The sequence below is a fragment of the Trachymyrmex septentrionalis genome, unplaced genomic scaffold (assembly GCF_001594115.1).
Source record: "Trachymyrmex septentrionalis isolate Tsep2-gDNA-1 unplaced genomic scaffold, Tsep1.0 scaffold66, whole genome shotgun sequence".
Taxonomy (NCBI): Eukaryota; Metazoa; Arthropoda; class Insecta; order Hymenoptera; family Formicidae; genus Trachymyrmex; species Trachymyrmex septentrionalis.
This window is the reverse complement of record NW_017305843.1, coordinates 265,214-277,745: the sequence shown is the minus strand read 5'-3', so window position 1 is coordinate 277,745 and position 12,532 is coordinate 265,214. Positions and strand designations below refer to the sequence as shown.

The 12,532-nt window shown below is 41.2% G+C and overlaps 1 protein-coding gene across 3 annotated transcripts in view; it reads right to left on the bottom strand.

The window, feature by feature from the left end:
* The window catches only part of LOC108753204 (homeotic protein spalt-major-like), a 90,233-nt gene extending 85,129 nt beyond the window's left edge, over nt 1-5,104 (bottom strand). For all 3 annotated transcript variants that reach the window (XM_018494595.1, XM_018494598.1, XM_018494599.1), the window contains exon 1: nt 4,670-5,104. In XM_018494595.1, the coding sequence (XP_018350097.1) occupies nt 4,670-4,775 (106 nt within the window). In that variant the 5' untranslated portion in view covers nt 4,776-5,104. The remainder of the gene's footprint in view (nt 1-4,669) is intronic.
* Between the last annotated feature and the right edge of the window lie 7,428 nt (nt 5,105-12,532).

Here is a 12,532-nt window from a genome sequence, read left to right as displayed (position 1 = left end):
CGGACGATTCCCCAAAAGACAGATCGCTGGATTCGAACATTTCCCTTTGGTTCGGCTGTATGAGAAATGGCACGTCGTGCATACGAACACGCCGCGTGTAATCCGTGTAATTTTTATACACCTGTGAACGATATATAATCCTATCTGTCCGATGCCGAGCTTTGGCGTTACTCCAATATCCTTAAGCTTCGTCCAATTCCCAAACGATCGTAACTTACGATCAAATATCTCCGCTTTCTTCGATATCACTTTGCGATGAAATATCATTTCTAATAATTCCCCCCTCCCCTCCCCCCCTCCTCTTCCTTTGCACAATCAGAAAATATGTGTGTGTGTGTGTGTGTGTGTGTGTGGTGGATCGAATCTTTTACGATTATTATTTTAAATAGCATACGTTTTAAATGTTACTTTTTTTCAACGTCATGTATAGTTACAAAAGAAATATGATTTTAGAATGTATAATAGTGTTTACGCAAAATGGGAGAATGATTAATAAATAATAAATATGTAAATCACATTGCAGTCTAGGAATAATACGAGATATTTCAATAACTGCTTTGCATTATTGAAAATAAATTTGAAATAATTTTTCTTCCATTGTCTTCGCATCGTTTCATAATGATAACGCTTATTTTCGAGTTTAATTAATTATCTCTTCTCAATAATTTAATTCAAGTAAACCGATACGATTATATCGGTTATATTTTCAAATAAACTGGTTTATAAGTGAATAAGGGGGAGGGGGGGGGAGGAGGAGGATGAGAAAGAGGAAAGAAAATAACCGAGGAAAGAGCTGTGCTTTTTTATTACGTATCTATTTCTATCGGTTACCGAATTTTTCATATTTTCATTAAAAATTCAGCAAAGGAGGTTAGTCTTATTTATTATATAAAATTTATTACGGAAATGTCTGGATACACGTAGAATGATTTCAATGAAATTTTAATAAACATGATTTAAACCGTCTCACTGAAATCGTCATCGCTGTATGAATATTTTTTTACACCTACCGTAATTTTGTTTCTTTATATTAATCGCTTTATCCGTTTAATACAACGATCCGTTGATACAGTGGATGCTCATATTTTCGTAGTATGTATAACATTAAGATAACAGCGAAAGAAATGTAAATTGATTTGTGAATACTGCGTTTCATACTTATGATTCATGAACGTTCGTTATGTCTCTTTGAGGACGAAGGCCGACTATATAATAAGAAGCGGTAATTTCCGAGTCTTGATCAGAAAATTATCTATGCTCTACGTAAAAATATTAAATATCATTAATGTACAATAATTAAGTATCATTACTGCTGGTTAGACGTCAAGTATTAACTGATCATAATTTTAACATTATTGATGATACGGTACGTAAAATACGACGAATGTATTAAACAATCCAATTAACGTTTAGTCACTGCTTTACTTACGACTGTATTTCTAATGTAGGTATGATGAAACTATTTGCAAATATTGACGAAAGCGAAAAAAAGACGTTCAATTTGATATAATAATACAAAAAAATGTAAATAATATGATTTTCATGCAAAGTAAAGAAATATATATTCTCTAATTTTAAGGTCGCTCTCTAGAAAGTTTTTTTTTATTAAATTTTATGGAAACACACATATTGCAATTATTTTGGGAAATAAAATAGTATTATAGATACTGATACGTATATTGTTTTATCTGCCTTATATATTGTGTAGTTTCGTTTTTGTGTATTGTGTGTGATGTAGAAAAATCATTGACAATCAGTGAAGTTGATGACGGAGTGAATATTTTTTTTAATTATCGACATTTTTAAAAAATCAGTGTTTACCCACCCCGTTATATACCGATTACTCATTTACATCTGTCTGGACAGGCGTAGATAATGAAATATATTGATGTGTCGTGCGATAAAAAGGAAATTTGACATTTAACAAGCGTGAATATATCAAATCTTTTCCGCTGTATCAAATCAAGATGAATCTGTTAAGAGAAAATGTGACGAATTATAATTAGCGTATTATTTAGACAAATGTTGGTACATGACTAGACTTATCGTTACCACGGTATCCGCAGACATTTTCGATTTTGCTTCTGACTCAGCAAGAAACCGGCCTGTCACGTACACGCGCCAGGAATGAGACGCGCTTTATGTTGTTTTCGAGATGTTCCAACTATTCAGAGAGTACAACAACGGGGCGGGAACTGTGTGGAAACTTACAATTGAAAAAGTTGGGCAAATTAAGACCACCCGTTCCGTGGCGCCCACACCTCCGGTATGGAAGGTGTTATTGAAATTTCATTCGTCACGCGACTATCACCGATACATTTTCCGCGTGTATCTACGAAATAACGTTCTGAAAAATATTTTCCAGGGTTCCTCTACCGAAATATCCGTTTTTATCGCTGAGGTTAAGCGTGTCCAGCATTAAACGTTTCCTGTTTAGACGTGACGTCTGCGAGTGGTACATGTACCAAATAGATACACGGATGTCAGGTACGTGGATTCGGTAAAACCAAGCGGTTTACAGTAACGTGTTCTTATCCCCTTTCGCCTCTTCCCCCGCGGTTAGAGATGCGTCCTGCTTATGTTTAATGGGAAAAATGTAAATGTTCCCGATAAAGTTTATGATCTTAGTTAGAAATCACCTTAAATTTTCTCCGGTTTCACCAGTCCGTATTGCGTAAGAATTCTGAAGTGTACGTCACGTAAGAAATTAAATTTGATTTCGACATTTTTTTTTTTTATACAATAATTTCTTCACGTACGTTTTAAATAATTATTTTAACATTTAATATTATTTATACATATTTTATTACGCTGGCATATTTATTTTGTTTTACGAGGCAACACTGTTGCGTTAAGTCGCGTATAAAAGTCACATATCCGTCTTTTGAATTTAAAAAAAGAAAAACAACCTTAGCGCACATTTTAATTTTATCGCAAGCTTATTAGCAAAAGTAATATGGTGTAAAGATCCACTGAAGATCCAATTGCGAAATACGAAGCGGCGTGTATTACAACCGAACGATCTTCGACGTAAAGTGTTAATTCCCGTACGATTTAAGCGTACTCGAAAATGCGGCGAGAAGAGCTTACGGTCGAGGCGTCGGGTAGCAAGATGGAAGCGTTTTATCGGCCGTTTCTTAGGCTCGCTTTGATGTTACGCCGAGACAGGTCCGTTTCGATCGAGGTGGATCCCATGAAGAGGCTGGCGCGCGCGTTTCAGCCCGACGGAAAGTGCTTGCGAATCGGGTTTCCAGTGCATTTAGTCAGACGGGACCGACTGTATTACGGAGAATACCGAGATTAATCTCGGAATAGATATTCGCATCCCGTACCGCGCTCTGACGGCGTTCATTTACGAAATTTAAATAACTCCGTCGCGTTTTTCTAACCGCGATTCGTAGATTCGTATCTCGTCGATTCTTACATTCGAGACCGTCTTAAGTAGCGCAGTACTCGTAAGATGCGTCGTAAGTTAATCAGATTTTATAGCCGGTGTTACACAGTCAGTGTTCTTATTTGAAGGGATACCTTAAGTAATGTCTCAATACGGCCCCTTTGATTGGTTCGTGACATTTTATGACTGTACTTAAGGACTGCCACGAATACAAGACTCGGCCAGAGGGCTGTATCAGCGTCTCAAGACTGCGTTGCTTAAAACGATCAATAAGAACTCTCGTATCTGCGTAATCGGCCTCGCGTCGCGTGCGGAGCAAGTAATTGTGCGAAATCTTCCGCGAAATGTGCCGTTACGGCGTCGCGATAAACGCCGATAAATCCCGAGACGCAGCCCCGGGTAATCGCCGCTCCGTTTTTCTCACGTATCTCAGACTAGTCTTCCAGCATCCTCGCTTGTGTCTCGCGCACCGTATATCGTAAACCGTTATCGTATCTTCGAGGCGTGCTTTTCTTATCGCGTTATTGTTACCTCGAAACTACCGGGTGAGTCGTGTAACTCTGGCTAGATACAGTTTGCTCCGAACTCGCGCGTATACTTGTGGGTCGGGAAAAGGACGAGTTTTAACTATAACTGTGTGAAAGGAATAGTTATTAACGTCTGCTAGACGTGGGTTTTTCTTTTTTACAGTTGAAAGTAATTTATTGTACACTTCCGTGCACTTTTCTGAACATTGTTTTTGGTGCTTTGATATTTTACAGGAAAACGTTTTACGAAAAGGATTTCGTAGAAGTTTTATTTTCTATTCTACAACAAAGAGACTCTTTCGTCACTCTTTTCAACATACATTCTGTCTCGAATCGTTTATGTGAACACAATAATGGACGATTTATTATCTCGCTAATAGCCTAACTTTTCAAGCGAGCTAGAATAGCATATATTTGTGATACATTTGATAAATAAGTTTAATGTTTCGATTACGAAACGTACACGTATCTAGCAACATGGTAAACTTTTTCAAGATTCCAAATTTCTTTGCGTATCGCACAATTCCTTTTTTTCCTATCAATCTTCCACCAGTCGTGTATAATTTCGAAAGTTTCATCGCTTCCTTCGTAACCGAACTTTGCGTTTGCGAAGGTGAGGTAATCGTGAACTGGAAAGCGGAATGACTCGGAGCCTGAGGGTGCGGAGGGCTAACATTACCGTGTAACATTCCAAACGAAGATAATCTCTCCTATCCAGACTAATCCTTCGGAAAAGAGTATCACTTACGGATATTGCCCGCGACAGTTCCAATGGGATTGGTCAACAGAGGCCTCTGGACAAGATCCTCCTCGAGATGAGCACGACTCGGTCGGGCCTGCTTTCTCCGTGACATCCCTCCGACTCGGTTGAAATCAGTTCGCCGCACTCCTCGTCGCTCTCGCACTCTGTCGAAGAGGCGGCAGTCGTCGTCCGCCGACGGTTTGGATCGGGTCGGAACGACGGGTTGGAACGACCGCCGTTGCACTCGTTCTTGTGGATCCTCCTCTTTCTCTTCCTCCTCCTCCTCCTCCTCCTCTTCCTCCTCCTCGAGGAAATCCCGACGAAAAGCAGGCAAATGCGTGGTCAGTCTAGACGTCGCCGACGGGACAACAACGGCGGTTGACGACGTCGCTGCAGCGTCGAGGATGCGAACCGCATGTCTCCCTCTGTCTTCTTTCTCTCTTTCTCCCTTTCTCTCTCTCTCTCTCTCTCTCTCTCTCTCCCTCTCTCCCCCGCTCTCTTTCTCTATTTCAATTCCGTGCGCGACCGAACCGGAGAAAAACGCAACGATCGTTATTCGCGTATCTCACCATCGGCACTAACTATATCTAGGGGAGACGCATCTCCCCACGAACCATAGCGACGCACTTCGCGAAACGTTTTCGTACGTGGATCGTCGCCAAAGGAGAGTTCAGTTTATCGCCCGCCGGCCGGTGAGCGTGTCAACTCGGCCAGTAATCCATAGAGGCTAAAACGCACCGATTCCCTAACCCATCCCCCACCAGATACGCGCAAACGGAGGGCGATTTCTTCCTTCTTCTCCTGCAAATTTCTTGCCGAAGGAGCCTCTCGTCTCACTGTCGCGATCGACGCTTCTCCGTGCACGATTCTTCGCACGTGGCCAATCCTCCCTTTCTCTCGTTGCTCCGAAAGCTTCCTTCGCTGCTGCCTGCTCCGAATCGTCTTGCAGTTTTCGCGATCACGCGATCGTTCACAGCACACACACATACACACACACTCGGTACTCACGTTACTATCGCTCGTCCGGCGTATGTCGCGATTGTTTGACAACGTGAGACCGGCGGCATTCCCGGCGCGCGACAGACAGACAGACAGGCAGGCAGGCAGGCAGGCAGGCAGGCAGGAGAGCGCGTAATAATAATAACGCGTAACTAGGAAAGAAAAAGAGCCTACGCGCTCGTATAATATGACGTGGTAATGTACGTGTGCGTGCACGATGTGTGTCCTACACCACTGCTCACAATATCGGCGATACCGGTATATACGCCGATATTACACGTGTGCGGTGACCGGCTCGGCTGACAACGACGACGGACTTGCAGGCGCGCGCGCGCGCGCGCACGCGACACACACGAGCGTGGATACGTCACAGGATGTGTGGTGTGCGTGCGTGAGATCGCGTACGTGTACGCGTGCGTGTTTATGGGTCTATATCTCTCGCGCGAAATCCGCTGCTCCCGATGCTTCGAGTCGGCCGGACGACGGACGGACCAGCTCTGGGCCTGACAACCAGACGCCCCTCTCCGCCGCTGACGAGACGCGACCGGTGGTAGGGATAGAGGGGATATACTCTGCGCGCGCGCTTTCGTCCCCACCGCCGCAGCGAGTCACCCGTCATCCTCCCCGCCATGGCTGACCGTCGATCCGTCCCCCACTCCTGCGTCGCGCGCGTCCCCCACTCCGACTCCCGCGACGGTGACGTCGGCCGCGCAACCTCCTTCGTGATGCGCCCTTCTCCATGCGCCCGCGTCGCGTCTGGTCGCGTCCCGTCGCGTCCCGTCGCGAATGCAGGGAGATCCACCCTTGGTGCACGAGAGAGCGAGTCGATCTCCACGCGTATCGTCGCATAATAACGCATGCACTTCCCGCGCCTATTTCTTTGAAAGATGGAAACCTCGATGAACCTTCGTTGATATATCGGTCTCGCAGGTGTCTACGTGGTACGAGGGCTCAATAATATTAGACGGCATGTACCTAGATGAGTAGAGAGAGAGAGAGAGAGAGAGAGAGAGAGAGAGAGAGAGAGAGAGAGAGAGAAAAGGTAAGATGCGTTTTCCTGTCACGCTTTCTCTTTTTCACTGATCTTGCCGATTTCGCGACCGCGACTCCAGGATCACATACAAGGGCCGCCGCTGACGCGCGCGGCGAAGCGTGATCGAATGAGCCGGGTGAGCCCCCGAAAGGGACGCGCGAGAGAAGAATCCTTTCGCGGGCTCTCTCCGCGCGCGTCTCGTTCGCTCCACCGTCGTTCGCTTCCCCTCGCTCCGGTATCGCTCCGATTCTCATCCTTCTCTACCTGCACGATCCGTCTTTCTCTCTGTCTTATTCCCCTTCCGGCGGATGCTCGATATCCCCACCGTTTGGCCGCGGGATCGCGAGGCGTGGCCTGTCCCGGAGGAGTGCCCGCCTCCTTATGCATTATTATAGCGAGCCACTCGTGTCTCTATGATTTTATATGCCGCGTTTCAGCGTGAATATTCTAGCGCGCTTCCACACACACGCACACATACACGGTGCTCTTGGCGCGTTCCCGGGTTCCCGCCGCCGCCGCCGCCGCCACCGCCGCCGATGAACCGCACCGCACCGCACCGCACCGCACCGCACCGATGCGCCGACGATATCGTGTGTTTTATGCTGCCCAATTATTTTCTCGTTCCACCGTTGCGCTCGATCCGGCCGTTCTGGTGATTGTATGCAGGACGACGAGCGAAACGCAGGAAAGATCGTAACAAGTGCGTTGACATTTCTGCAGTGTCGCCTGCGAATTACTCGTCAATTGAGATTTGTTTTTTTATAGACTCTCTTCAGAAGGTATTCGCATTCAATTGATGTAATTACTAATTACACTTACTGAGCGAAGACGTTATTGGTCGAAAATGGTCGACTATCCAATCTAAACGAGCAAAATATTCCGATTACTTACGCTCGTTAGCATATTTAACAGATACATCCTTGAAAAAAAAGAGAAAAAACAGGATGATGTCTAATTTTATTTATTTCAGATTCTTTTATCATTGGTGATATTAAAAAAGTAATAAAAGCGTAGTTTTCAATGTCGATACTATGATATTATTATATTTTTAGTACCAATATCTTTTATTGATTGTTTAAGAACGAGCAGAATAATTACTACTGTAAATACACGAGAGCGAGAGGAAGAGAGACGTCACCTCTCTCATGAAAAATGTCATTGAACGTAATCGCGCACGAGAATTCGTATTTTACTGAAATTCTCGATACGCTCAGTCACACCTCGTCATATCACGTAACGTAGAGAACGCCGAGAGAACAGGTGGGTTGTGGACGATTCAGAGACGAGAGACGGGACGGAAGGAAAGGACTACGGCAAAGGCTGCGGTAAAGCGGCAAGTAGAAAAGCGGGGAGGGGGCGTGGGGAGTTAAATTGGGGTAAGGTGAGAAGACCAAGACCGAGTAGATGGGGTATGCCGCAATGGTTCGTATCTCGGTCTTACGTATGAATAAGGCGCCGACTATGGACTCTGCCACGAGTTCCTCCATTGTGCTGGAATACACAACTATAAACTGGCGGCGTGGGATCCTTCCACATAGCGTTTTAACAATCGCTGATTTTGCCCAGTTAGAACGGAACTCTATTTTTTACTCGCATATTACGCTCGTAATATCGCATCACACTCGTTGTGCAATTAAATATGAACACTGAGAACTTCCTAAACTGATTTTTCTAATGAATATATAATATAATATATATTATATTTTGTTTATAATCAAATAAAAATAATAGCGAAAGTTAGAGGAGCAGCTAGAAAGAAAATTATGATATTATAGCATTAATTGGGAAAAGTTCTTATAATCTAGTCAATTTATACAATACTATAGTTATTTCCACATATATTTGTAAGAAGATTGATGTATCTCGTACGTTCCTTATTCTAATATGTAATTTATGTTTTTTTAACAATATAGAGGTATGTCACTTTTGAGTTTATTCTCTTTATAACTTCCCGTAACTAGACTTTTCTCTTATTCAAGTGGAATGCCGGTCAATATTATAAATTTCAATTTCGTGATTCAATTGCATTTAATTGAGAATTTGTTTTCTTCATATACTATTTTTATTACAAATTAATCATTACAGCGTTATGTTAATTTCCTAATTTTTACAGGTTGCATTAACATATTGGTCAGTAGATATTTTATAGACGTTATGTCTTCTTCAATAAACATTACATTTATAAAATAATCTGATTAATATCTTGATGCAACATATTTGTACGCTCTGTGAAAAATAAAAAAAAAGTACGTACAAAAAAAATGTTAATTCTAACATTTTTGCATATTTCAGAAAATCCACCGTATATCTTTCAATTAAAATACATTTTCTTTTTAACAGTACACCGTCACGAATGTCACAGAAGTAATGTATAGATATATATATTTAAAAACCAATTTCATTGAAGCAATTTTGTGCAAATAATACTGAAAGGAAAATATAAAAATACTTATAAATTTTTAATATATAATAAATTATATAAATGTCATGAATATTTATTTATTTATCTATTAATTTTTGTTGATCTACACAGTGCGTCATCGTTTTTTAAAACTGTAACCGTATAACCACAATTCCACTTGAGGGCCATTAAAATAAAAAGTGTGTGTTCTCTTTTCTGTTTCGAATAGGTTTATTGTCCTCTCCGACTCATAATTTTTGCGTAAAGATCTTAGGGGCTATAATGTGCGGTGAGACCCGAGAAAAGGGTGGTCGGTTGTCTGTCATGGACAAGCGCCGGCGCCGGGTCTGACACCTGCAGTGAACATTTTTCCTTCTAGGATTAGTATAGGTTATATATGTATACCTGCCTCACGCCTTTTTCACACAAACACGGAACATTTATATGTGTGCATTTTCTCGTACACATCCTATACCTGTTCAACGTTGATTGCTCCGCTACGCGTCGTACAATAGATTGTAATAAACGATTGTCAATTATGCTAAGAAATACTGAATATCTCTCCTGTCACAACTACGTACATATAGATACGTATAAATTTAATATGTGCAACTTATTTTATGTGTAAATTTCCGAATAGCTTTACGAGTGTGTAAATTATTTCTTTATCCACAAATATAAGTGATATACTATTTATTTTAAATTATTTAAAAAATAATTTCATTAAATGAAAATTAAAGCGTTCATATTTTTTGGATCATTTTTATTTTCCATATTGTCACACAATTAAAAGTAAAAATAAATTACAAGTAAAGAAAAGTAAAATTGGAAAAAATAATAAAAAAACTCAGTTTAAATTCAAATATAAAACGTTTTTTATTTGAATTTAAACTGAGTTTTTGACTCTTACTTTGCTGCTTATTTATTTTGTATATGAACAGTCTTTCTATCTGTCAACCACTTTTATTTTATCTGCAATAGATAATCTAGTTGATTTTGGTCAAATATAAATATTCAAATACATTAAAGAAACGTGTACTTTATTAGAATAATATGCTCTGATGTGTGGATGATTTTGTGTCCCGCGAACAATTCTGTAAGAGTATCTGCTTTCGCTTCTATATGATAGATTTGCACCTAATACACCTAATACATTGATCGAGCCGATTCCCGATGATCGTAGCATTAAAAGACCGCAGAAAATCCGCCGCAGCAAGTGGCGATCTCTCTCTCTCTCTCTCTCTCTCTCTCTCTCTCTCTCTCTCTGTGCACGGAGGCATTAAAGCCATTCATAGTGGAAGGGGAATCAGCAAATTGACGCCGTTTAGATTGCGCTGCATTCAATTAGGTTACGGAGGCGCAGCCGGATAAAAACGCGCGTATACTCGCGGACGTCCTTTTATCATCCGGCACGTTCATTTAGATTTGTTCATTCTCCGACGTGCCACCCGCTGGTGGACTGCTTCCAAAGAAGCGCAGCGCGAGGTTTCCGTCTCTTAATTTCGATGGAAATGAAGCGATTCCGGCGATCTCGCGGCAGCAAAATCACCGAACCGTTTTAATCCGCGCAGTGGATTATCACACGGTCCTTTTATTAGCATTACTGCATTAATGTTTCCGCTTAGCTATTAGATATATGTCTTGTTTGTTTAATTTCTTTACGTTCGGATTTTCATCAATGATAAATTACTCGTTGCTTTCCGAATTCTTTCTGTATATATTTTATTTGTGGAATATATAAGTATGTCTATTCTCTCTTTTCAGAATTTTACAACATAAGTAATAGTTACAAATTTATAAACAATACAAATTGATAAGGTCACAAATATAAAATTTTTCGGAATAAAATATTTCGAAAATATTGTTTTTAATAATAGTTAAAATTACACATATGTATATATAATATTATATCTTCGTGAAGTTTATCAATATATGATATTTCAATATAATCTTCCAGTAATATTTTATTCGTTTGATAAATACACTTTTATTTGACAGTCGATTGAGGCAAATATGAGGAAAAAGAATTAGAAATTTCTGAAATCGAATCTAAAGAGATTGACGACTTAAGCCCTCAAGTTTGGTTGGACTTCCATACGTTGAGTCCCAGGACGCGCAACTGGCATACTCGAAATACTCCAGCTCCCAACCCGGTGGAGTCCGCAACGGTAGAAAATAAACGGAAGATGGAGGAATGGGAGAGTCGCGGATGGCCCAGGTTTATGGCTCCGGTGGCAAAAGAATAGATATGACGTATTCATGAGGATGGCGCGGGTTTGTCAGGCAGATGGCGGAGCGATAGCGGCACGTCGGATCTTCGAAGAAAAACACGAAATAGTTGTGCCTCGCTCGAGGCGAGACCGGACCTGTTTTCTATCACCTTTCTTCGCCTCTCCATACATGTCCAGGATATTCCCGGTTCTCTCCGCGTTCTCCCCCGCCCCCTAACCCCTCGCGTCCTCTCCCTCGCAATAAAATCCGATTTGACGTCAATTTATCTACGGATGTATCCAGTCAGCGCGGCGGCATCGCCAAGACACGGTCCCTCCCCTCCTTTCTTCTTTTTTCTTCATTCGCGTTTACCGTCACGAGGGCACGTTGCGCATGTATTTCGTTTATTAAGTACCGCGATCACCTTTTTCTCTCGTCTACCATTCCAGATAATAAGGCGACGGTGGGAATAATAGATATTGTTTTAGGGCTTGTTAGAAATAATATTAAAGACCGGATTTTATATATCGAGCGGCTTCTTCTCTTCCGATTGACCATCGGTATCGCAAACCGATCGATGAGGAGAGACAAAAAGGAATACTCCGCTTCTCTCGGCGGAAAAGTCGTATTCGTTTAAATTACGTGGAGATGAGAGTGGTTGATAATGAACCCAGGGCGTGCGATTCGGAATTTTTAGGAGGTACAAGGAACAGAATCGAGCTTCGTTACGGGCGATTCAAAAAATGAAACATTGGCTGCTTTCAGCGGAAAAAGCAGCTTTATATAAATGTTGTAAAATTCTTTAACGTGATTGGTCTTACCTTTAGTCCCTCACTAGATCTAAATATATAAACCAATCGTGGTGTGTTCAATTTACAACAGTTGCAAAACTGCTTTTTAAACGCTAAACGCAACCACATTGAAGTTACTCATCACAGATGAAGTTATTCATCTTTAAAAAAAAATGCCCATTTTCAAACTTAAATCTATTATATTTTTTTCTTCATTATTAACGTTATTACTCATGCATGCTTATTTTAAGAAACAAACTTTTCAATCGAATTCGAGTCAGTTCTGAGTATCAATCATGTAAGATTTTTTTCTACAGTGAAAACGTGTGAAAACATTTTGGTGTATATATGTACAATATAGTGTATGTGCATATTCACACAAAAATATGTATATATACATAGAAAAAAATTTTCCTTTTCACCTTTTACATGTC